This window comes from Ambystoma mexicanum, chromosome 14, assembly GCF_040938575.1.
Source record: "Ambystoma mexicanum isolate Mex_15411 chromosome 14, UKY_AmexF1_1, whole genome shotgun sequence".
In the NCBI taxonomy this organism is placed as follows: domain Eukaryota; kingdom Metazoa; phylum Chordata; class Amphibia; order Caudata; family Ambystomatidae; genus Ambystoma; species Ambystoma mexicanum.
The window spans coordinates 542421593-542449279 of NC_090940.1; the positions used below are offsets into that span (position 1 = coordinate 542421593).

General features: G+C 47.2%; 1 protein-coding gene across 2 annotated transcripts in view; it reads right to left on the minus strand.

The window, feature by feature from the left end:
• Positions 1-27687, minus strand: part of LOC138526941 (cholesterol 24-hydroxylase-like) — a 291000-nt gene that overhangs the window by 137776 nt on the left and 125537 nt on the right. For both annotated transcript variants that reach the window (XM_069637833.1, XM_069637834.1), the window contains exon 7: positions 21451-21561. In XM_069637833.1, the coding sequence (XP_069493934.1) occupies positions 21451-21561 (111 nt within the window). The remainder of the gene's footprint in view (positions 1-21450; positions 21562-27687) is intronic.

Sequence of the window (27687 nt, forward strand, 5' to 3'; positions counted from 1 at the left end):
CGATGTCTTCTTGTAACCGCCATTCGTACTCTACGGGCAGGGGGAAGTCTCTGCTGAGTTTGTCTGCTAGCAGATTGAGTTCCCCTGGTACATGTTGTGATAGTAGGAACATGTTGTGTTTGAGAGCCCACTTCCAGATGTTCTGGGACAGCTTGGACAGTCCTGGAGAGTGAGTGCCCCCTTGCTTGTTGAGGTAGTACATGGCTGTGGTGCTGTCCATGAGGACCATCACTGTCTTTCCTTGTAGGTGTTCCTGAAAGGCTTTCAGTGCTTTGAACACCGCTAGTAGTTCCAGCAGGTTTATATGCTTGGATGCTAAGCTCGGGGTCCACGCTCCGTGAGCAGTCTGATGGGATAGGTGAGTCCCCCATCCTGTAAGGGATGCGTCTGTGGTTAGAGTGGCTTCCACTGCGGGTGTGGCAAAAGTTTTCCCTAATAACAGGTTTTCTTTTGTCCACCACCGTAGCGAGAGAACCAAGGCCTGCAAGACCACCACTAGATCGTCCCATTGTCCGCTGGCCTGACACCACTGGCTGTTGAGCCACTCTTGCATTGGGCGCATGCGCAGGCGCGCGTGAGGTACCAAATAAATACATGACGCCATCATTCCTAGCAAGTGCATTGCTTTGCGTACCGTCCCCTCTCGACCTGCCACATAATGGGGGATCTGAAACAGCATGTTTTGGACCCTCTCGTTGGAGGGGAAGACGAGGCCGTCCTTTGTTCGAATTAGAGCCTCTAGGAATTGTTTGATTTGGCTGGGGTCTAAGCTGGACTTCTTTTCGTTGATGGAGAAGCCCAGTTGGAACAAAAGGTCAACAGTCTTTTGGGTATTGGAGAAGCATGTTTCGTAAGAATCCCCTGTTATGAGCCAGTCGTCGAGGTAAGGGTATACCGGGATGGATAGCCTGCGCAGGTGAGCCGCTGCCACTGCCAGTACTTTCGTGAATACCCTTGGTGCAGATGCTATCCCGAAGGGTAGTAGTCTGAACTGGTAGTGTTTGTTCTCTATCTTGAACCTGAGGTATTTTCTGTGCGCTGGCAACATTAAAATATGAAAGTATGCATCTTTCATGTCCAGTGTTGTCATGTAATCCCCCTGGGATAACAGTGGGATTACTTCCTGCAAGGTCACCATACGAAACTTTTGAGGTTTGACAAACTTGTTTGCTGGGCGCAGATCTAATACAGGGCGCATGGTTAAGTCCTTTTTGGGTACAAGGAAGTACACTGAATAAATACCTTCTGTTACCTGAGATAGGGGGACAGCCTCTATAGCTTCTTTTTTCAGTAGCTCTTCTACTTCTTGTAGAAGAATGGTGAGGTGTTCCGGTGTCATGCGTCGGTTACGTGCAGGTCTGTACTTCAGGGAACCGTAGAATTCGATGCAGTATCCGTGGGCTATGGTGGATAATACCCAGCGGTCTGACGATATTCCCTCCCATGATGAAAGGAACGATGTTAGCCGGCCCCCCGACCGGTGATGCATGGGAGGGGACCCGAATCTTCGGGTCATTTGTTGGTATTGGGCCTGGAACCTTTGGGGCTGGAGCCGCGACCTCTTCCCCTGCCACAGAGTTGGCCTCTTTGACTGAACTGGGTGTTGTTACCTTGGTTAGAGGGCCAGTTGGTAGCAGAGTAAAATTGCTGTTGGTTTTGCTGCTGGCGTTGGCCACGAAAGGAGCGTCTATTGCCATAGCCGCGTCTGTTAGGGGGCCTAGAAATTTGGTCAAGAGTTTTGATGGTATCAAACTCTTTCTTCGCATGTTCTAGGGCCTCATCACTGCGTTCCCAAACAGATGTGTTTGTTCTATGGGCTTATTTATCAGGGAAGCCTGGGTTTCCGGCTTAAATCCCGAATTGAGCAGCCAGACATGGCGTTTGAGAAGTATTCCCTGAACCAGGGAACGGCCAGCCGTCTCTGCGGCATCTAAGGAGTTCTTTACGATGTCCTGGTTTACAAGAGTTCCCTCTGAGATTGTAGCTAACAGGCGTGAACGCAGGGGTTCTGGTGCGTCTTCTGCTTCGCTGCGCAGCTTGCTCCTGCGTAGCTAGCTAGTAGGGAATTGTTATTTGCAATCCTAGTTGAAAAGGCGGCGGACGTCGTGATTCTATTCCCGAGCTTTTTGCCCTCTTTGTCAGGTGGTGCCTCACTGGTGGACAGTGGTACCCCTGCTCTTTTCCTTGTATAAGTAACTACGAGGGAGTCCGGAATAGAATGGCCTCTGATGTACAACGGGTCAGAGGGCGAAGGGCTGAAGAGCTTTTCTATCCGAGGGTTGACCCCTCTGACTAAGGCAGGATTGGAAAGGGAAGGAGTTATTCTTCTCTTTATAGAAGCCAGGAGCGGAATAGACTGACTAACAGGGGCATTTTCTTTAATAACTTTCTCTACAAAGTCTATGTCAGGAAGAGTCTCCCCTGTGTCTATTTCAAAATGCGCTGCTGCCTTGCGCAATAGTGCATTTAGTGAAGGTTGGTCATCTATGGAAGAGGTGTTTCCAATAGGTGAATCCTTGGGAGGAGAAGGGTGAAAGACATCAGGGTCTGAGTGCACTGATGGGGATTGCCAAGGCTGCACTGATGGGGATTGCCAGGGCTGCGAGGTAGCTGTATCTTCTTCGAAAGCACCTGCACTTGTGTAAGGATCTTCTTCAAACCCCTCTTCCTCAAGTTCTTCCTCTCCACCCAAACACTCATAATCTTCCTGGAGGTATTGCTCCTCTTCAGTGAGGTCATATACGTCTGTAGAAGGGGGAAACAGCCTAGGAATTTTGATCCTAGGGTCATCCTGGGGCCCTTCTCTTAGTCTTTTGGGTGTGGGTGGGTTTTGGTTTCCCAAAAACCTTTCCATTTTCTCCATACAAGAATGGAGTCTTTCAAGGGTCTCATGGGGGACCCCTGAATAGTCTAGAGGGGGGAAATCAGTGTTTTCACCTTCAAAACGCTTAGAACGCTCCCACAACGTCAAAGAAAGGTTTCCGTCGCCCTCTGAAAAGCCCTCTGGTAGTTCTGAAGTGCCCTTAGATGAATGGGGCAGTTCCTGGCTACTCTTGTGCTTTTTCGGCGTTTCCATAGCTTTTTGTGCGGTATTCGACATTTGTTTCGTCGTCCGCTTACGTTTGTCTTCGGAAACAATTCCCGCCAGGCTCTCGACAACGAGGTTGTCAGTAGAGGACTCTGGTGTCGACGTTGCCTGCGTTAAGCATTGTTCCTCGACGGCCGCTCTATGGAGCGTTACGTCGGATGATTTTGGGGTAGCGCCCGTGTTTGATGAAAGCCCAATCGCTGGTTGCGACTGCGTTTGCGGGTGGGGCTTGAGACCCTTACGGTCTGAGGTAGACGCCGGAGTACCCTGCATCCCCTTCGGCACTGATGGATACTTCGTCTTCGATGAAGAAGAGCCGTGAGTTGTGTGCTTAGGCCTATGGGGTCTGTGTGCGTCCTTGTCGCCGGGGTGTTCATATCCATGAGCAGGGCGTGAGCCGAGCCCGTCGGGGCCGGGGACGGACGTCGAGGAGCGCAAGCGCTTCTTCTGGGGGTTAATGACTTCCGTAACGGACGTCGAGTTATCACCCTCCTCGTCACTTTCTGTAACAGCGGCGGCGGGTGAGGAAACTGACTTCGACATAGCGTAGTCCGCACACCTCTTAACTTTGCGTTCTTTAAGAGTTCTTGGTTTCAAGAGCTTACAAGCCGCGCAGCTGTCCTCCTTATGATCGAGGGGCAAGCAACGATTACAGAGCTTGTGTTTGTCCTTCCAAGTGTATTTGCCCCTACAGCGTGGGCAAAACTTAAAAGGTGTCCTCTCCATAGGTGAGGCAATAATAACTGGTGATAACCCCAAGGGAAAGATAGGGGAGAAAGAAAGACATTCTCAAAGAGAAGATAAAAGTTCGAACCCCCACTCTCCCTACTGTATGTTGGCCGGCGAGGCCAGGCCACGTGTTCGGCAGCGCCGAAGGATCTCCTCCGTCTCTTCCCCTCCGTCGAAAACCTGCTCGGCGGAGAAACAGCTTCACAGCTAATGTTGAGGGGAGGGATCTTTAACAATATAATAAGTATAATTAAGGACCGAGGTCCGATAGTAAGTATTTGCAATGTCTCTCTAGGAGCTCCGCGTAAGGCGACCAGAAGCTGGGCGGAAAAAAACAATCTGAGGGACCTCGACGCGTGACGGATTATGGGCACAACGCACGTCACTATAGGGATAGTGTTACAGACAGGCCTTGTCGACGTCCCCTTTTCGACTACGAAAAACAAAATGCAATATTCCGCAGTGACCACTGGATGTCGGACCTATGCACAGCATGTGATTCTAAGCAGATTAACAAACATCAGAAATATATATATATATATATATATATATATATATATAATATGGGTTAATGGCTTGAGCATAAGAAATAAAGAGTGGATATCGGGGGGACACCCGAGATAAAATGTAAGGATTACCAGGGGGGCACCCGAGATAAAAACGTAAGGATTCACCTTATTCTTACGATTTAAAGAGTGGTCAGAAGAAACGTGAACTCATAGCCCACAATGGGGGGACGATTAGAATACGGTGACGATTAAAAACAGCATCAAAGGGGTTCGTTTACACCCCATGTCGGGGTATGGATTAGAAGGCAGGTATACGTGTGTCCAGCTGGTGTTAGTCTAGTCTGTCGAGTGTCTGTCATATGTGTCTTGTTGTATGTCAAATGTAAAATAATTGTATTAATGATTGGTTGAAATGCATTTTGGCTTTACGTGATTCTGTAACCAAGAGGGAATCGTCATTGAATTGATGGGTTTTGAGTAAATTGTTGGTATAAATTTTGGCGGGAAAAGATTGGATTGGAGCTTGCGTATGTGGTGCTCGCTCATACTATTGGAAGGTTAAAGAACTGTATAAATACTGTTAGTGACGAAATGAAAAATGAAGGAAGTTACCCCGTTTGCGCATTTTTGCAAGCAGCTACCCAAGCATGCACCAAAACTAAAGAAATACAGCACGGAGTGGGGTAAGGGTACCACCAATAAGATGTTCATGCCGTGGCCCCAGAATGGGTCACTCTCTAAGGCTGTTTTACAGCACATGACTATCTTCATACACACCACATATACGGGCAAGAAGTTAGAGAAACGACTTGCTGTTCTAGAACTGTGGAAGATGTTTGAAGAAACGAAGGTGGAAGAACCACCCACAGACTGGATACTAAATGTATGTATGGAGGGGGTTGAGACGCCTACCGCGCCACCAGCCCCGGCTGAGCCAGTCATTGAAGGAAGTAAGTCAGAGGGTCTTTACCCACTAAGAGAACTTAAGGCAGCCACGGGGTATAGCAACCCCGCATATGAGTTGCCTACGTTCAGTAGTGACAATAATAAGGGAAAAGAACAGGAAAACAATATCGCCTCCACGGTCTCAAGGGACAAAGAGAGATGCGAAGATGAAGGGAAAGATTGGGCACAGAGTTGTGCACCTCCAGATAAGGAGAAAAAAGGAAATAAACGTAATGGAAATGAAGGTAGAGGTGATGAGATAGCATTCGCAAAAGACAAATGGATGGGAGGTCAAATATTACTGAAGTTGGATGGACAAGGAAGTGATGATGTGAGGCCAAGGGAGAGGTCTGATGAGACGCAAAGGAGAGAGAGAGAAAGGGTTGAAAGGACAAGAAAGAAAGATAGGCTAAGGCAAGAACAACTATATCACAAAGAGCAAGGAATACCGCTCAGTCGCACACAATACGCAGCCTATAAAAAGTACAGGCAGAACATGCTAAAGTTAAGAGGAAGAAAGGAGATTGCACGAAAGGAAAGTAAAAAAGCGAGAAGATTAGGAAAGTAGAAGGGCAAAGGAACGTAGAAATAAACGGATAAGGGAAGTAGATAAGGCTAGAGAAGAAGCAAAAATACAAAAATAAATAGACGAGGAAGTAGAACGAAAGCGCAGACAGTGGGCACTGGGTTCTTGAATATTTGGAGTGGGAAGTGATTAAACACAATCCTATAGTAGAATGGGAAGACATCGAAGAATTCTTTCCTGCAAGCGATACGGTACCAGGTACAAGCGGGACAAATATTGAAGATGACTTCGACACCAGAAGCATCTGGGAAACGATCGATAAAATATATGATGAGATGGGGCTAGAGCAGATATCCGATGGAGGAAGGGAAGATGAGCGCTTAGAGAGCACTCAGCTATACGACACTGAGAATGTCACCCAAAGTAGTGGGAGCAGGGGACTATCCCTAGACAGGCTGGAGATTGGGCAGAACGAAGAAGATGCTAGGAGTTGTGTAAACTGGGAGTATTCAGGATCTGACTCCAGTGGGGAAACGGAGGATGTGGCACATGAAGGGAGACTGTGCCAAAAACAGCTCCGAGGGGACCGACAGGTACGATGGTTAGACACTAGCGGGTCCACAAGTAGGGCACCGAAGTCTGCCGCGCAGTCCGGCTGACAAGAAGGAACACCCCACGGTCAGAGGGGGGGCGTCAGCACCTGCCTATGCAGACAGATTAAGGGCATTGCCAGGTAGACGGCAAGGCGGGAATGCCACCCCGGCCATAGAACGGAGAGCTATGGGGAAAGAGGAGGACTGTGTATTCCAATTCCCGTTGCTAGAAAAGGGGGGAGCAAAACCACAATATATTCCATGGCCACATTTGGACCGAGAGAACCTTAAAAATAATATTCCAATGCTGACATCGGGAGCCAGAAAGTGGATAGATGAGTTAGAGAAAATGACGGGGGGTGTCACCTTAGCTATAGGGGACATTAAGAGCCTCCTAATTGCCATACTTGGTGAAAGAGAAGAGGATGTATGGAAACGGGCAGGCTATCCTAGGGTAACCCTAACTAACCCCTCCCATGATGGAGCGCCATTTAATAACTGTAGGGCAGCAGTGTGGAAAGCGCTGCAAACGCTATATCTAGACACTTCTGATATGGGGACTATAATGACTCGGAAAATGAAAGAGTCCGAAGATCCGTTGCTTTATATCCAGAATTTTCAAGACGTGTGGGTGCTCGAAACGCATGAGTCTTGGACAAAATCTATCCCTGTATTCTACCACATATTATGCCAAGGGTTGCCTGAACCGGTGCAGAAGCAGCTCAAAGAATTGGTAGGAGTAGAAGCAAAACCATGGGCTGAAATACAGTTGACAATTGCACATTGCTGTAGATTGTTGCAAGAAAAGAATCAGAAAAAGGAGGTAACTCGTAAGGGCGAGGAGGCGAAGCTGGTGCAAAAGAATCTCTCGGAGTATGCTCTCGAGGGAGCCATGCTCACCAGCCAAGCCGAACCAAGCGCACAACAAGCGACCAACCCATTGCAGAATAATCAGGGTAACGCGGGATTTTACCCAAGAGGAAGGAGTTTTGGAGGAAGAGAGTGGCAGAGTAATTAAGGAGGGTTTCGAGGTAACCAGGGAGGATTTCAGAATAATCAAAATGGCTTCCAGAACGCGCAGATGGGCGGTCCAGCTATGCCAGATGGACAGATGGCCCGACCACCGCCAGCGTGTTGGCTGTGTGGAATGACAGGACACGTGGCGCGCATGTGCAGAAGCCAAAGCATGTGGCAAAACAGCCAAGGGATGGGGGCAGGCATGGTGAATCAGCCTGCCGTCCCGCAACAGGGCAGTGCACAAAATTACACAGTGCAGCCGCAGGCGTCAGGCATGCAGCAAGGTGCACAGCAAGTGGTTCAACCACCAAACATGGGGAACTTGCCACAGGGACAATCCCAGCAGGCACCACTGCAAATGTCACAGGGCGCTAGCTCCAGAGGGGGAGTCAACCCTGGGGCTGAGGGAAATCAACAAGTATACAGTGGGCCGAACTTATATATGAAATAGGACAGCTCACGGGGGACTCCGATATGCTCTATCGTATCAGTGACACCAGACCCTAACAGGGGACCAAGGGTGAATGTCACCATACGGGGTAAAGAAAATTCCTTCTTAGTTGACACGGGTGCAACGCGCTCGTGCATACGAGAGGGCACATTTTCCTTATCCGGCGAGGCTATAGATCCTCAGAGTTTCACTGAAGCTCATAGTAGAGTTCCCTTTACAGACGCACTCCCAGTCTCAGTGGGAGAACGCAAAATGAATGTACCCCTATTATATTCACGTCAGTCCCCAGTAAATATTCTGGGCCGAGACCTGATGACTAAATTAAACATGACCATCTCCTTTACCGAGAATGGTACAGTGTGCTCCACTCCAGGAATGCATTATTCAACCGTGTGCGAAATGATCATAGCATACTCGGGACGTATAGCCATGAGGGCTGTACCGTTAGAGCCAGTAGTCTTTGCATCTGGCGTGCGGGTGCTTATGGCGGGACTGCCAGGCCTCGCAGACAAAACTATGAGAACCCCTGTTGAGTTTCTGTTCAGAACAAGAATACCCATGCACGAAGAAGAAGGACAAGTATTTTCCTTAATGATACAATCTGCCGCAGTGCGAGGGAAAGTGGTATTGGTCGAAGGATATGACGAAGGCAGACAATGGTGTGCGATCATCGCCATCGAAGAAGGGTATAGACTCACGTCACCGATGACGATCTGTTCGAAGGGCACCCTGACCTAGAAGAGACAAGAGTGGAAGTAAGTCTCACATTCTGGGTCAAAATGATCAAACGGGAGGTGCCACAGAGAATGATGTTGGCACTGGTACTTTCAGAATACTTTGATCACGACATGGCCCAAGTGCCTGCCGCAGTATGGACTACAGGGCTCTATGATGCAGGTCTCCTAAAGGGGGCAGGTGAAGTGAAAATTAAACTGAAACCAGGAGCTATTTTACCATGAGCGTGACAATATCCCATGTCCAGAGAAGCGGATGAAGGGATCGCGAAGACAATTTCCGCCATGATGGAGCAGGGCATCTTAGTGACGTCAGAATCACCATGCAACACAGTGATTTACCCTGTCAAAAAAATCGAAGGGAGGGTCTTGGCGTTTAATCCAAGATTTACAAGCATTAAACGATATAGTTGAAGCCGAGTTCCCTCTAGTCCCTAATCCATCCACAATACTGTGTAACATACCCACTGAGGCAAAATATTTCATGGTGATCGATTTGAAAAATGTGTTTTTCTCAATCCCATTGCACCAGGACTCAAGACCTGACGTCATTCACTTTCAGACAAATGCGCCTGAAAAGTACGAGGTTGCCGCAGGGGTATTGCGAGTCCCCGTCTATTTTCAACAGAGTCCTGCAAATGGACCTAAGCAATATTGCGGTGGACAGTGTTTTGCAGTACGTAGATGACATTCTGAACTGCAGCACCACTGAAGAGCAATGCAGGTGCGACTCTGTCCAGCTATTGGCTATTCTGGCTGAAAAGGGATACAAAGTTGATAAGGAAAAGTTGCAGTACTGTCAACAGGAGGTGTTGTACATAGGGCAACTAATCTCTCATGAGGGGAAAAAGGTAACCCCAGAAAGGACTGAAGCCATCATGAACACGGCCAAGCCGCGCACGATAAAACAAATACAGAGCTTCTTAGGCCTGTGCAATTATGTCAGAGCATTGGTCTTTGACTACAGCTCGTATACCAAGCCTTGCTTCAGGCTTTGAAGAAAGCCCAGGCAACAAAAGGAGAAATTGAATGGATTGAGGCAATGGAGAAAGGGTTTGCAGAACTTAAGGGGGCAATTTGTAAGGCCCCAGTTCTCGGGATTCCTAATTATGCAGGGGAGTTCTACCTGTTCTCACACTCTGATGGTAATTTTATGACAGCAGTGCTAGCGCAGCGAACCTCACTGGGGTACAAGCCCGTAGCATATTACAGCGGGAGTCTAGACCCTGTTATGAAGGGCCACTTCCCATGCAAACAAAATCTAGCTGCTGCCGTATTCGCTATCGAAAAGGCATCATCCATTGTGATGGGGTGCTCCATGACATTGTATGTTGAACATTTGCTGTTCGCCATTCTAGAGAAACCAAAGGGCACACTGACATCTCGGAGAGCATCCGCCTATGAGGTGATTATCTCTAACCCATCGATCAAAATAGTGCAATGTAAAACTGTAAACACTGCTACGTTCATAGCTGAGCCAGTCACAGAGGGAGAACCTATACACGACTGTGCGAACTATGAGGAATTCTATGATAAGATCCCCAGGGTAAAGGAAAACGCCCTGGCAAGTGGTGAGATCGTCTTTATTGACGGTCCTTCAAGAATTGACCAAGAAGACGGACAAAGGTATACAGGCGTGGCCGTGGTAAAACACCTAGTGAATGGAGAGTTTTGAGTACTCATCAGTGCGCGAATACCCTCTCACTATTCTGCGCGAGTTGCAGAACTGCTGGCACTGATACTCGCCATTCAGAATCATGCAGACCAGGAAGTAACTGTGTACAGTGACTCAGCCTATGTGACGTCCACAGTACATGCAGGTTTAGCGCACTGGAAAAGGAGGGGCTACCTCCGAGCAGACGGCACGCCAGTGCAACACACAGCCTTATTGGACAGGTTGATAAAAGCACTACAGCTCCCAGTGGGCATAGCGGTCGTGAAATGTGCTGCTCATACCAAAGGGACGGATTTCGTGTCACGTGGAAGTCATGAAGCAGACACGGAAGCCAAGCGCATGGCATCTAAGAATGAAACAATCATGGACGTGGAAGTGGCATGTACCCATGAGCGGATGATGGTAGCGTGAGCCAAACCAGAAGCCTATAGCAATATGGGGCAGACACAGCTAATGGAGCTCCAGGGGGAGGCACCTCAGGAGGAGAAAAATGTGTGGAAGCGCCAAGGGTGTTCTTTATACCCCTCTTACGGGTTGTGGATGCAACACAGCACTGGTAAACCAGTAATGCCTGTCGCCCTTCTAAAGGTAGCATTAGGACAACTACACTACCCTATCCACATGACAAAAGAAAATCTTGCTGCAACGCTCGTAGGAGACTGGTTCACACCGAATTTAGCAGAGCATGTTGCATTTTTTATGTGAACTGCATAATCTGCCAGCAATTCACCACTGGGCACACAAAAGTAGTGAGAGGGATCATCCCCAGACCGAATGGATCATTCCAGCACTTGCATATCGACTACAACGACATGATTCAAGTGTGCAACGGGTACAGGTATTTAATTGTGGTGGTGTGTCCATTCTCTAGATGGATAGAAGCAGGTCCCTGTACACACCCAGACGCTACCTGTGCTGCCAAGTTCCTAGTGAGGGAGGTGTTCCCTAGGTGGGGTGTGTGTGAAGTAATGAGATCAGATAATGGGGCTCACTTTGTAAATTCAGTTTTCAAACAGATTAGCTTGTTGCTTGGTATAAAGCACAAGTTCTCGTCAGCGTATCATCCTGAGGGGAATGGGATATGTGAACGGATCAACGGCTTGCTTAAGGAGAGGATAGCCAAGTTGAAGCTCGCATTTAAGAAGGGATGGCTGCGCGGTCTACCATTGGCATTGTATGCACTTTGGATCCAACCAGGCTCCGATCATCATCTCACGCCGCATGAGATAGTTACAGAAAGAAGGATGAGGACCCCTCTTACCCCCCCCCCCCCGAGATAGAGCTAGTTGTGATGCCCAGCCGACTAGAGAGGTTCTGGAAACAGAGGTGCAAATGTACCTTAACTGTATGACATCCAGTGCCTTTGTCATTACAGGCCAGCTGCAGCGACGGCGAAGAGGGGACGGTGCAGCACGAAACACAGCAGGAAGTGCTGAAGCAGACACCGAGCAAGGTGTACATGCGCCCCTCGTCTTCCCTGGTGACAGCGTGCTTGTGAAGAACTTTACCAGGAAAAAGTGGGACGAGCCAAGATTTAATGGACCTTTCATCGTAGAGGACTGCACCCCCTCGGCCGTCAAACTCCAGGGCAGAAGGTCATGGATCTTCCTAAATGACATTAAACCCTATATAGGAGGGAGCCCTCCTGCTGCATCCAACTGCAAAGAAACCACAGACAACGGGGAAGAACCTCAGCACGTGCAGACAAGATCCATGGCGAGGAAGAAGGACGCATGAGCAGAAAACCAAGACAAAGAACCCGGATGCAAGTTGTGGCATAAAACTGGACAGGTTCCCCAAGCAAAGGGGAATAAGGACATAACGAACACTCTGTACATCCCAGTTGCAGGGTAAAGAGAAGCACATCCAAAGCCACAACAACATTGATAAAATTAACTTTTGAAAGCATGACATGCCCAAGTGATACAAAGAATCAAGACTCTGATAGACTGCAAATAAGACATTGCCTGAGAGTGTAACACAGTATCCTGAAGCAATCAGTAGCGAGACTCTTTTCGCAGAACTTATGGTACATTCCAACAGAAGTCTCAAGTGGGATGTGCTAACCTATTTCCAACTTGTGGTGACATCATACCCATCACTCATATGGAGAGGAGCCAGGGGAGAGGAGCCAGTGTCACAGACTTTATTCAAGATCCGGCCAACAAGAAAATAATCTGGCAACTACTGACTGTCATCACGGAAGCCTTCACTGTACTGCCCGAGTACAGTGATAAGGGTACAGATGCTTCCACCACAAGTGATCATTGATGAACTGACATACACGCATTTCTTTCGGATCATAGAGGAATGCCTTGGACTCGTCAGGAGAACCACAGATACCTTACCCTTTATCAGAGATCCAAGAAACAACGAATTCCTAAACCGAGTGTGGTACAAACTGTATTACGTGGTCGCAATCCACGCTGCAGGAAAGTGTAAAGACGGTTCACGTCACAACAAAAGCCTGTGATCTAGAGACCAGAAAATCAGAGCGAATGCCGTTGTCACCAGAAGACACCAGATATGCATACCATGTCTTCTTTCACCTCATTTAGAACTTTCCAGAACTAGTGGGTAGACCAAACAATGTTGACGTACCTGCATTCCTCAGAGACCCACTAAAGAACGCACAATTAAACAAGCTCCTGAGAGCCATCATAGCGCAACTGAGAAGTAATTATGTTCAACAACTACTGAGGAGAGCATTGTGAAGAGGAGATCCCAATAAATTTTCCGCCGGGGACAAATCAAGGAGACAAAGAGTACTTTCTGCCGTGGAGCAGAACGAGGAGAGAGACACTATTCTTCAACTTGTCGCCGAGAGACCGCGTGAAAGGAGCGGACACAAGAACTTCACCATCTTATTTTCATTTTTCTTCATTTTTCCCTATTTTTGCATATGTTCACTTTTATTTTTTATTTTGTTTTTATTTTTACAGCATTTCATTTTTTTGTGTGATTTTTAGCAGTTCCATATTTTCATTCTTTCGCAGTGAGCAAGTTCCAGCATATCCTCCGGGCCAAGGCAAATTCGAGGCATGCATTGGGACCTCACCTATTAGCAATATACATAATGAATGTGATGTACCAAAATTGCTAGCCTAACCCTTTTCCATAGTCTAGCACAAGAACTGTACTGAGTACCCAGAGACTACCGTCGTCACTCACATGAGGGGGGACAGTTGGAGAAGCACTCGTCATTTAATGGTAAAGAACTCTCGAACTACGAGACCAGAGCAAGAGAAGGAATAAATAACTGACTATGAACTCATTCTAAATGGGGGCCCAGAACAGTATCTTGGTTTTACCCCTAACAGAAGGGTGCCCCCACTTCCCTGGAAGAAAATGCTGCAAATTGTTGTTCCGAACGATTATGTGTATATGTATAGTTATTATTATTGTTTTTCTGTAGTTAACAATCAGAACTGCTTTCTTTATTGGTGCACGAAGTGTCCCAATCTCAGTGCACCCACCAGATAATGAACATCTGGGGCCTACTAAAGCACCCAGACCCTATATAGTAATTCCAGTCCCAAGAAACCCTGATGATAAAAATAAACTAAATTTAAATGTAATAAGCAATGATTTAGACACATTTGAGGTAACAAATGAAGAGAAGAGCTGGAGACCGGGTCAGAACAGAAGGAATGAAAACGCTGCACTGACCACTGCACGCACCCACACACAGGATGCACACAGACAAGGGCAAGTGTCAATGGCTACAGGGCCTCCAACGAAGGCAGCAGAGAAGGGGAGACTGCCTGCCGAACAATCGGTTCCAGAAAACAATGGAAGTACCCAAGAGGAGCCAAGTGAAACACTAGAGAGAGAGGGCATAGCAAAATTCCTCCAAAGAACAGAAGTAGCCACGAAAGAATTCACAGAGAAAACACAAATGCTGATAGTCTATTTGTTCCCTTTCGTAGTCGGAGCAAAGAAACTGCACGAGGAGCTGAAAGACAGGATTATAGAGACTATAACAGCAAGCAAACCTGCTCCAACGCAAGGAACAAGCCTCAGGCCTACAACACGACCACGCGTTGGGAGGTTGGGGAGCCAATGTCGGTTAGAGGAAGTCTATGACAACATACAAAAGGGAAGGAAAGGAAACACAAACCCTTCTCCTACCACAGCGATACAGTCGAGGCAGCCTGCTCCACTGAGACACCCAGAGAGGAAAAGCAGCACAGATGCATTTAGAGACATAGTCATAGCAAACTACAGAAGAACGCTGAGAATCAAGAGAATCCTACACGAAGATAACAATGAACTTAATGATTACCTGGACAGCACAGCCCATCTCAGAAACACCATATGGTACCAGCACATGAAGGAAGTAGGAGGAAGAGTGTCGGAAGGAGAATGCTTCATCTGTGCTCTCCTGCCATACAGCATGGGAAAATCCAAGATCTTCGTGGCTGTAGAAATTGATGTCCCTACAGCACACTGTATGTCACATGTAGCAATGTGTAACACCAGAGGACAATTTATGGGAAAAGATGCCTCGTTGATATGGGCCAACGAAAAGGATTACCCGGATGAAGATGACTACGTCCAGGACATTAAAACAAGAAACCGAGCGCACACCAGAAATCATGTGATCAGGTACGAGAACCCTGGCATCAAAGGATCAGGGATAAGATGGAAAGTTAACCCAAGACTGAACGTTCAAGGGAAGCCTGCAGAAGAGGCTTAAATCTGGAAGAGCAGAGGCCAAATGCAGATCTGGGAGACAGTGGTCTCCCCAGATGGATGGGAGGACAGAGTAGTAATCTGCCGAGCGTGGAGGGTCCTTGGAGCCTGCAAGGAAGCAATAGAGAATTTGCAGAGGTTATGCAAACCTCTGTGGCGAAAGCTAGCAAAACTACTAACATGGGTCGAAGATAGAGGGGGACCCCTGCAGATAGTGCCACTGGAGAGCCCGAAACTATGTTTCAGAAACAATGGCACAAGGAAGATGGGAGAGAATCAAAACTGCGGACAAATCTTTGAAGCTCCAGGTATGACACAAGGAACCACAGTTATTATGGACCATTACTGGGCGTGTGGACCCAAGGCATACATAAGGCTGCCGAAAAACTGGAGAAGCATATGCACACTAGTGAACGTTCACGTTCCCGCGCTAGTGATCCCTAAGAATGACCTGAAGTTGGACAGTTTCCCGAAAGCAGATGCTCATCTAAGAAGGAGATCTGTGGAACTGGTATCCAGGATGAAGAGGGAAAATTACTTTTCTCCCAAATCAGAAGAGGCATTCCATGCAATCCCATACGAACACAGGGTGTTCAGTCTCACCTCAACAGTATTCACAACACTACTCTTGCCCCACATCCAAGTTGGAGTGAATGCTAAATGGTTGCAGATAACCAGATGGGAGTTATTGCAGACCATCAATACCATGATAAAAGGATTCAACGCGATCAAAGAAGAGCTGAGAGCAATCAGACCGATGACCCTCCAAAACAGATATGTGCTTGACATGATCACTGCAATGAATGGAGGCGTTTGTGCAAAAATCGCAGAATCATGTTGCACATTTTTACCATCACACGATGAAGAAAACAGAACCCTAACAGAGGACATAAGCATGTTGACAAGCCTAAAAAACCAGATGATCGATGAAAGTGATGAAGTTGACGATGACAGCTGGTTTGGAGACCTATTCTCGTGGATCCCACAATGGATGGCAGATATAAAGTTTCTGGGTGCTCTACTAGCAATGGTATTGCTAGGATTCTGTGTTCAAGATAATCATTACACAGTGCCAGAAAACTGCGAAGAAAGCCATAGGGATGAAAATAATGGTTGATGTTGAGCCAGGGTGGAAGCCCAGAGACCTGACTGATGAAGAAATAAGAGACTTTCTGAAAGCCAGCAAATTTGCGCCAGAGGGAACAAGATTCACATACCCTAAGAAACGAAGAAGGTATAAAGGAAAATGGATCTACTGCAGCCCAAAATGACAATGTCAGCTAATGACATGGAACAAAGACGAACATGTGAAAATAGCAGGCAGTTTGAAGGGAGTGATAAAAATATGGACTCCAAAGGCTCCCACATTCACACCATCATGTACAAACGCTGAAGACGATGAGCATGACACTGAAGAATCAAAATAAATAAATGCAAAGGAGGTTGCAGAAGTGGTCGATGAACCGACCAGAGGGGGGAGTGTAGAGGAGGTCCCAGACATGGCCTGCACCCTTTCCCCTCATTTCAAGGTACCAGGAGTGTATTCGCCAAGGTATGTGACGTATGAAGAGCAAATGAACCTACAAAGAGCTGCACTGGGACTCTGCCCAGTATACATCAGAAGATCCATACCGGTTGAAGCACCCGTAACCAGACAACCCTGGCCAGCACGGTACCCTATCAGACAGCCATACCAGCTGCTGATAGAAAATGGAGTACCTACACACGGTCCACAAAGAGACCCCAAAAGCCTTAGTGGAAGGCCAATGAAAATGACACAAGGGCCTAAACAGACTCGTGAATGAACAAAAGCGGCTATCGAAGACAAGCACGCCAGTGCGAGTAACTACGAAAATAAATGTAATGGACACAGAGAAGAGACAACACAGAGAAGAGACAATGTTAAAACTTAAGGAAACGGTGCTACGAGACAAGATAGAAGCAAACGACCTGTTAAACGTGTGTAAATAGGCTTGAAACGCAAGATGCTAAGAAATCGATACTACTTGCAATGCTTAGTAGAAGATAGAGCGGCAAGCGCCAACCATATATCTACCTCAATAAGGCACATTATACAAGTGCGACTCGATTTTGTAAAAGCAGAAATGTACCCAGGCGGCCAGAGGCCTGACAGGCCAAGTTTCGAAACCCAGCCAAAGGCAAGAGAAGGAGTGGAATCGAAACTCAGAGCGGCTCATGCCTAGGAAATCAAGGTCAACCAGAGAAGGGGAGGAGAGTGTCAGCTAACAAGACTCAAACTTCAGAGAATACCAGCCTGCCTCATGAAGGTCAAGCTAAGGGGGGGCCCATGCAGGTGGCGAGGCTGAAACAGAATTAAATGCACTAAAAGCTGGAAACTGAAGCAGATTCATGGTGGACTAACACGTGATCAGCCAGGCGCGAAGAAGTACCATCGCCTGATGTCATCCAGGACCCGAGGATGCCATAACTTTTCCCGATAAGAGGCTACAGTTTCGAGGCCATCCATAGCCAACTAATTGACACATCGCCCTAAAACACTGATTGATGGAAGGGAGGCTTGGTGAAACTTGGGACACCAGGCAAAGTGGTGTCCATTCTGCATGCTGCTAATTAAAAGTGGAAATTTATGTCCAAGGGTGTAACCTGCCCAATCACAATGGACCAAGTTGTCTGGAGTCCTATAGATACTGTAACTAATAGGACGTCGTAGTTGTAGTGACTATCACGCGTGATGTAGAGGGATGGCCGTAGACGCCCATCCGATAAGAGTTATCCAATCCGCATGCCATATTATCATATACAGATATAATACCTATACTTAAGTTACCTTTCCTAACCAATTATATTGCATGATGATTTTTTATAGAATTAGACGTCAGTGACGATGAGCTTAGCCTGTAACAATGACTGTTCAACTGGAGTTCGAGGAAGTCGGAGCGAGACAGGTGATTGCAATGCTGCTGATTTCCATTTGTTTCTCTGTTTGATGTAATTGTCATTAAACAGACTTCCCTCTGCCAACTTACTGAGTCCTCATTATTGAGTTGTGTTGGAGTAAGTGAATCCTGCACCCCCTTTCCTCACATGGTGCAGCTATCTTGTCTTATAAGTTCTAGAGGGTGAGCGCTGAGCTATGGGCCCGTCAGTGATTTCCTCCCTTCCGGAACACTCGCACCATGTGAGAGTTACACCACACACAATCTTTGTGACCAATATATTCTGCTGGTCTTTCACGCCCTCCATAAAGCGTTGTGAGGTAGCCAAAAGAACGTATGCACGGTTACAAAAATCCGTAAATAAATTAAGTGAACAGATTTGGAAAAGCATAAAATAATAGCAAAAATAAAAACACCAGCTCGTAATAAGTACATTCCTTTTACCATAATCCAGGAAAAGGCTGTGATGTTGCGGATCAAGCAATTTGCATTAATACAAACAATTATTTTTTGAAGACACACTTAAGGGCAAGTTTCTGATTTTAGACAATTCAGAACATAGAAAAGGAATAGAAATGAAAGAAAGACTCTTTATAGTTGGTTTTGTCATACTCCACCTTGGCTGGACTTCCTATCAATTTCTCAAATGTGCATAAGTGGCAATAGGTTGAGGTCTCATTTAAGCAGATCCAAAAAACTGATGCTCTCATAAGAAAAGCATAATGCTTAAAATGGATATTCAATGTATGGCCGATCTCGGGCTGGGGCTAGCACGTGAGCGGCAGGGGTACAAAGCATCCTGGTTAAATCTTACTCTTGAGCAGGTTAGGCACGGTGGGATTTGTGTATTCATTTGCAACACCCTTCGGTAGTGGCTGTTCATTTGTCAATTTTCCCTAATTTTTCCCTAATAAAAGGAGTGTAAGCATTTGCAAATTCAAACGCATATTAATAAGTGCTTCAGAATCTTCTACATGCTCTGGTGAGCCAGAAGACAGGACACAGACACTTTGTGGACATGATTCATGAACGTTTATTAAAGTAAAGGATACACCCTAACTTTCCCGATCTCTATGGGTGGTCCCCTGCCTATATTTCTAACTAAGCTGTCCAATGTCCAAAGGAAACAGTCCATAGTCCAAATCTTCCTAACTGACCCTACCTCTATGAAAACTGACCTATATGCTGAGAATGTCCCCCCTTCTCCTTGAGGATACTTTAGTAGTGGTACTTTAGTACTAATCTGTATACTTATTTATGGATCTGAAGTCTCTAATAGTCTCTTGAGATTTATTTGATTATGTTCTCAAATTCTTCGATTGCTTTTTATACTCTTCCCTTCTTCTTGGGATCCCCTTTTGGGCTTCTTTTCCAACGTATGGAATTTTGGTTGCCAGTTCCAGCGTATCCTACGAGGATACTATAATTCAAATAGCCTTTCTCTCTGGGTGAATTACAACAGCTTGCTTTGCTCTACTTGCTTATTTACTGGGCTTAGTGGTTTATTTCCCTTTCTCTCTGGCGGCACAATGTTATGTCTCTCTTGTAACTACTTTTATCTGTTTCAAGGATAAGTCTATTTCATAATTTCTACTGTGATGAGTGGTTTGTACAATATAATTATCCATTTTTGTGTTCCATGCTACCTTCTACGATGAAGAGGAACATCCTTGGTAGGATTTTTCCTCTGTGACCTCTTCTTGGGTTTCTGAGCATGCTTCTTATGCGTCGTGGCATCAGCAATGTTTATGGGACCGTCTGTCGAACATGGCCTTTCCGTGGTATCGCCACCACCTTCTCGGGTTCTCTCTTGCTAGTCCCTCACACTAGGGTTGTGGCGTGGCCCTGGCATCCTAGCCTCTCATTCTGGGCTTCTGTCCTGCTGCTTTCTCGCAATTATTGTGATGCAGCTCTGGCGTCCAAATCTCACGTGTCAGGCTTCTGCCCTGTTGCTTTCTTTTACTGGGCTGCACCCTGACTTTGGTGTCCCAGTTCCTTGTGTCGGGCTCCTGCCCTGTAGCTTTCTCAAGCAGTGGCTGCGCTGTGACTTTGGCTTCCGGGCCTGTTCTAGTGGGCGAATTTGAAACTCACATGTTTCCTCACTGGTACGCACTGCGCCTCCTCTCGACCTTACGCTGTGCCGAGCCCGCTGTAGCCCACTATGCATTTCTCTCTAGGTCTCTCTCCAGAGTATGTTATTTAACATGCTCGTCTCAGTGCGTTGCATATTTTAATTTAAAGGGACATGTTAATTTCCAATAAGATAATGTCATCTCCAAGGAGTTTCTTCATCCCAGTGTTGATATACAAAGGCCTCTGGCACTGTAGAGTTTGTCATGTAAACCATAGTGTGTGCAACTGTAAGGAGTTCCTCACGGGAATAGGAGTCCTCGTCCCCTAACGGGGAGTCTCTCACAGTGAGGTCCCACTTGCCTCGACCACCGAGGGAGGGTGTTGTGGAGCAGGCTCACCTCCTTAGCCTCACACAAAGGGTCTCCCTCGATTTGTCACAATGCTTACTGCAAGGTTTGGCACATGTTACATTGAGGACCTCTGGGTATAGTTGGTCTTCTCAGCTCCGCTGACCAGCCGCTCTCTCCCCATTACTACTGCTGTCAGCTTGATGGCCCCTGCCCTGCTCCCTCTTCTTTTCCATCCTCTGTGCCCCTGTTAAGTCTATTCCCATCCCTGCGCTGCCCCTCCTGCCCTGCCTTTGGATGAGCATACACTCTCTGCAGCGCCAAGCAGGGGGCTACGACAGTCTCCCTTCTTCCACTCTCAGGGGAGACACTACTGTGACTCCTGGGTTTTCTTTCTTCACAACAGGGGGTACCACCACAATCCCTGTTTTTGTTTTGACTCTTAACCCTACTCTTTCCATGGTTTAGCCACTTCCCTGCCACTCTTTCTTGGACCTGCCGCACTCCTATTAAACCAAATGGAGCTGGCCTCAAATGCCCTGCAGTGTTGCGCCTGCAAAGAGATGACCCACTTGCTACTGCAGTGTCCCGTCTAGCCATAAAGGCAAACGTGTGTAAGCAAACAGATTTTCAATCTTTCTCCTAGGTCCCCCTGCGTTTCGCTGGGAAAATGTGATTTGCTAAGATTTCTGGTCAACAAGTTTGTCAAATATGGCTCAATATGTATCCAATCAAATAATTTGATCTTCCGATCATCCTTACATTCCAAAGGTCAAGTGGGCCAAAATGGATGGAAAGACCTCCTCCTACTTGGCAGCTCAGCTAGCTGATCAGATTGGACTGTTGGATGACCACTTGACCTACCATGGAACCATAAAAGTCCCTTTCTACCTAAATATCCCCCTAGCCTCTTCACTCGCCTAACTCCTCCTCCTTCCATCTGTGTGGCAAGTGCCAAGGGGTAATTCTGCAAACACTGAAAAAAATGCATTTTTAAAATATCAAAAACAGCTTTACAATGTACATTTAGCTCTTCTGGAAATGCTAACAGATATTATGGTTGTTTCGTTGTGAGCCAGACAGTGCCCTTTTCTCCAATGTTCATGCTGTAATTTTCCAACCCATTAAAGAACATTAACCAGACACAAACCTGCACAAAGGGATTACGCATCTCGATCGTCCCTTTCATGATCATGGAAATAGCTTGTGGAAATGGAGTGCTGTCATCATGCAGTGCATTTAGTTCCATGCCAAACGCCACCTGTGACATTAAGACAGACTATTACCATCCTCCGACATTTGTCTTAGTTTGTTGTTGCAATAGAAAACAAATACCCAAAATGTAACACGTTTAAGTACTGGTCACTGATACAGGCTTGAATCGCACCCTCTCCCTTCTTCACTCTACTCCCATTAGCAGCATTACCTACCAGTAATCTTCATTACACCAAGCCAAATTTGTCCTTATTAAAGTCCTTCCTCTGAGGCGAGGTCTCAGCCTAGACACAGGCAACTCACTGGTTTCTTTTATAAGCAAAGTTCATCCCCATTAAAGATTGAATTCAAACTTCTTTCTTTTTTATTCAACCCGTCCTCTCCAGTTTACTAAACAAATGCCAAAAACCGCTGGGCCTTCTTGCTTCTATATAAGAAGCTGTTGCTCTGTAGTGTGAGAAACCTGAAGGTGTCTCACCCGCTAGTCCCCGGGGATCTGTCATCCAGGTGGCAAGGACATGGCCATCGCTTTTGGATCCAGTACCTTGGAGTGGACCATTTCGGGAGGATCACCTGGATGGGTCTTCAGCGAGTGGAAGAGGGGCACTGGACAGCGAGATGCAGTATCCCCTTTCCTGTAACATCTTTACGCCATCCTACCAGGTAGGATGCGTAGGGACTGGGCGCCGCCCCTTCCCCTTTTCTGACATGAATGCTTTCTCACGGACAACTCACTGTGAAGGAAAATGGACGAACACCCAAGCCGTATACCTAACATGTCCCGCTGCAATGTTCAGGCAATTACTGTCCATTACACACACCTGACTTCCATCACACTTCCCCACACGGATAAAAGGCAGAGCACGAAAGCACACTCTGAGCAAGGCAAAACACATGCGGAAGCAGCAGTTCCAAGAGGGCAGTTTAATACGAGGAGAAAGACGAGAAGACCAGAGAGGGTTGCAAGGAGGGAAGTGGCTTTGACCTTTTCAGAAGAAAAATAAAACGCTACTTTCACAGGCCCTCAAGAAAAAGAAACATAAGATCTAGAATTAAAGCTGAAGAAACGTGCATTGTGTGTCGGAAGTGCCTGCGGCTCTCCCGCGTTGATAGCGAAGGTGGGGAGGGGCGATTGCTGCCGTGGTACTGTCCTTGGCTCCTAGAACAAAGCAGCGCCAGTAAAGTCAGCACAGCCAGTGAGTCGGGGAGACTGATGGCAGATCGCTCTGTGTTAGAACTAAGGTTGCAAGCAGCAACATTGTATGAAGACATGTTGTCTCGGGAGGATAGCGCAGGGGCAACGTGCTCGCCTTGTAAGCAAGATGACACAGAGCACCACAGGTTCGATCCCTGTGTCCACGCTTAGAAAGCTCTGGGTATTAAACACGTTATAAATAACCTATCATATCATATCATATCAAGAGAACAGTGTGTGAAGCGTATCTGATGAACGATGCAAATATAATTGAACATCCAAGGAGTGACTGAACTTTTGAAGCCAAGATAGATACCATATACAGAGTGGTCCAGCACCACATGCAGGGCTTTAAGTGGGCCGGGGCCTGCCGGGGCCGGGCCCCGGCAGTCTCCAAAAAGTGGGACTGAGCCGGGGCCCTGCCGGGGCCCCCGTCCCACCACACGCAACATTGGCGGGATGCATTATCCCATCGCGGCGGCAGCCGCGACGGGAGATGCGCCTTTTTTGAAGTCAGGCGATCTGACAGAAGTGGCAGCCAACCACAGCGATGCTGTGCCTGGCTGCCACTTCTGTAAGTCATAGTAACTGCCTCTGGTGACCTCTCGCGCGAGGGGTCACCAGAGGCAGTTACTGTCCCTTTGTTTCCCCCAGGTCGCCGAGGCGTCTTTAACCCTCGGCGAACCTGGGGATTCCTTGACATTTTTCGAGGTTTATGAAAGATGGCTTGAAAAGTACACAATTCAAGCCATCTTTTATAAAGCTTTGCCGACAGACAATTTTGCCCGTAGTCAAAGCTTTATAAAAGATGGCTTGAATTGTGTACTTTCAAAGCCATCTTTTATAAAACCGAAATGTTTAAAAAAAAATGGCCTGAAAAGTAGGCAAACCGTAAGGTATGCACACACACACATATATATGCATGTTATATATCTGTGTGCGTAGAAATACATATTCTATGTTTAGAAAAGATGGCTTGCAAAGTACACAAACCATAGTAAGGTACGCACACAGATATATAACATGCATATATATGTATGTGCATACCTTACGATTTGCGTACATTTTAGGCCACCCCCACAAGCCACGCCCCTAAATGAGGGCCCCCCCCCTCGATTTCTTACTCCACTTAAAGCCCTGACCACATGGGTGCTCATTCGAAAGTCTCTGCTATCCAACTGAGAGGTGTAAAATGTAAATTGTAAAATCGGATTGGTCCTTCTGTGGGTCAAGCTAAACCAAGTGTACAAGTCTTTGATAGCTAATACGAACTGCAATTGGTCTGAGCCCAGCTGGGGGACACTAATTGTGTAAAAGGAAGGATCTGAGCCTGGCTGAGAGTGATCCGGGGTGAACCGTGAGTCACCAGAGAAAGGATATTCTCTGAAAATTGGAGAAGGGGATCTGAGCCCGGAATAGGGGGATCCAAAGTAACGATATTGGTATAAAAAGGGATATGAGCCCAGCTGATGGGGATCCAGGGTGAAACTTGAATCACCTGACTTGACTACTTTTAAGAGGGAAAAGAACTTTGCTTTTGTTTTGTTACATCAGGCCCTCTGGATCAAGAGACTTTGATTACTTAAGAGACTTGGGCACAGAATGCCCTGATGTTGGTAATGGAACTGTATCCTTGTGCCGAAGAAGACAGAGTGTGCCATGCTCGAGTGAACCACCTTGTCCCGTACTCAAAACCTGGGCAAGGGAGGCCAACAGCCTGAACATCCTGACCTATCATTTTTGTGAACGCTTGTTTCTTTTTCATGAACACTACCCCACACTATTTGTATTTAGAGGTAAGGATTGGCAATAGATTTTTTTAGTATCGGCACCTTTTATTTTGACAAGACTCCGCTATGACTGCAGTATTTTTATTTGATGGTCTTAGCTTGTTCCCATCTGTAGATTTAGGATTAGATAGGCGTTATCACACCCTTCTTAAAGTTCAGTAAACACCCTTGCACTGTGGTCACTTGTGTCTGTCTTACTATTGATACCATGGGCCTCATTCCGAGTATGGCGGTAAGGGATAGCGGCCACCGCTAACGAGAGCGGTGGCGGTAATCCCTTACCGCCATACTCCGAGTTCCCTTAGCGCCATGGTGCTTTTAACACCTGCTTTTAGCAGGCGTTAAATACCATGGCGCTAAGGGACCTTGATGTTAATTACGCCACCGTAATTTACGGTGGCGTAATTGACGCCTTCCCCACTCCCATTATGCCCTATGGGGCAAGAATGGGAATGGGGAAGGGTAAATGGGGATTGGGGAATTACCGCCCCGCCAACCTTGGAATGGGGCGGTAATTCCGCCAACCACCAAGGCGCTGCCGGTCCGGGTACGGCGTCAACCAAGGCGTTAATAGCGCCATTGGTTAGCGCCGTACTCGGAATGAGGCCCCATGCCTTCCTTACAGTAGGCCGAGGCCCAGTTGGGGCCACAAGGTGGGAAGATATTAAAAGACTGACGAGGAAGAGTTAGACTAAGAGCAAGAAGATTAACTGTCAACAATCAGGCATTTTCCATCCCCTCATCTACATTGTCACAATGTGTACTCTATGAGGATGTACAAAGCAATGACACACTGACGCAGCCGGTCATTGCTGAAATAGACAAAGGGAAAAATGCTGAAACATCCCTATATCTTTGTAGAGAGCCACACTACAGAGATCATCAATATTCCTCTTATGTGCACCATAGGGGAATGCCCTACTATGGAGCCTACATTACACAATGCTACAGGAACCGGCTCCCAACAAGCTCAAATGCTTTGGCATGTCATATTGAGTCTCATTATGAGATTGGCGGTATTGCCAGCAAAAATATACTCAAACTCATTTACCATTACAGCAACTCATAACTTGGCAGATATACCGCCAGAATGGGTTGTGATAATGGGGTGTTAGTCCCCATTCATGGAGACCATGGGACTCGCATTTACTGCAGGCGGTAATTCCACCCATGTTATATTATGATTTTTTGTGATAATATAGGAGGAAAAATCTCCAACCAAATGCTGGAGCTGTTTCTGTCAGACTGTGTTCTGAATATCCATGGAGGCCCAACTCCCCTCTTCTTCCCCCTCCTCACCTGTATTACAGCTGTCGTTCTTAGGACTGAGGGATCTCTGGGATCTGTAATCCTTCTCCCTCTTGGTTGGGCGTGTATGTCTCACACGAGAGGAAGCCACAGTGAAGGCTAGTGAAAGACACCTCACTGTGACCCCGTTCCCGGGAGGGACAATGAGGGGGAAAAAGCTGTAAGTGGCAGAAAAAAACCCTGCTGGTAGCAACGGGATCCTCCTGGAAACTGGGATCCAATAAAATAGTAGTGGCACATGGGTGCTGACTGAGGAGAGAATGGGATGAAATGGCTTAACTAGGCACTAAGTTAGCAAAGGGGAATCCTGGAGAAAGAAATAGAAGAGGACCACGGAAGGGAGAGAAGGTATGGCAGTGGGAGAAAAAAGGTTCAGAAGGGAGCAGGAACCAGGCAGGCGAAAAAATAATTAGGAAAAATAGAAGCGCGCTCCAGCCGGAACGGTAGGAGAGAAAAAGAGAGAGTGCAAGTAGAAAAGAGAAAACAGCGTAGCGCAACGGGCAGCAGGGAAGCGGGGACCGTAGGAGGTTGCAACACGAAGCGTTGTGAAGGGGGAGTGGCTAAATCGGACGTACGCTGACCTGAGCGGAAGACTAGACCGCGCGGACATACGCAACACCATACGCGGCGTGTCAGCGCGCTTCCGGAAGCGGCCTCGCGCAGCACAATACGTGCAATGTTACCGTGAATGGAAACAGAACCTTGGCCAAATACGCCATGATGCAGTGCGGCGTATGACAGTATGCCCACCCCCCCTTCAATAGCAAACCCCCGGGCTTGCCTACGTGAACCCTGTGAATCCATTGTAGAAGAATGGGGGCATGGATATGTTAAAGAGGTCCCCACGAGTCTTCAGCACTAGAGAAACCCTTCCAGTGAACGATTTACTCCAATCGCCCCCTGTGATATCTGGAATTGCAAATATGCGAAACCTCATACTCGTCACCATGACCTGTGGGAGTCGGAAAGGGGGTAGGACGTGAAACCCGTGAATGGTCGGCACTTCTCAATAATGAAGCATGAAAGACGGGATGTACCCATTATAAGGATGAAGGAAGTTTGAGGCGAAATGCTACTGGGTTGATCTTGGCAGTGATAGAGAAAGGACCAATAAAACATGGCGATAACTTGGAAGGGTGAGCCCAGCGTGGTAGGAATTTGGTAGAAAGCCAAACTTTGGAGCCCACTTTCCAGTCGGGGACGACCCAGCGATGCCCATCAGCTTGTTGTTTATACAATCGGAGGCTCTCCGACAAACTGAGGCTTGCTGTTCTTTGGGCCTCCCTTACCCGAAACCACACATCCTCCACAGCAGGAAGGGAAGACTGTATCGGAGAGTGGGGGAAAATGGACCGAGGGTGATATCCATAGGAACAGAAGAACGGTGACATCTTAATGGCAGAATGCCTTAAATTGTTATACGCAAATTCTGCCATGGGTAGTAAAGACACCCAGTTATCTTGTTCGGCATTGGTACAAGCCCGTAGATACTGTTCTAAAGTAGAGTTCAATCACTCAGTTTGTCCGTTTGTCTGGGGGTGATAGCCTGAAGACAACGCTCTTCCGATCCCTAGGTTCTGACAGAGTGACTTCCAGAATCTTGACACAAACTGGCTCCCGTGATCGGAAAGAATCTTGTCCGGCAGACCATGTAGTCTGAATATGTCTGATGAAAACCTGGGCCATGCCTTCTGCAGTGGGTAACCCGTAAAGAGGGGAAAAATGTGCCATCTTAGTGAGAGAATCAATAGTTACGAGGATGCAAGAACAACCTTGTGAGACCGGTAAGTCCACAATAAAGTCGGTAGTGACAGGACTGCACGGACGGGTTGGTATGATGTCTTGTTGCAACAAACCCACCGGTCTTTGGGTGCTGTAT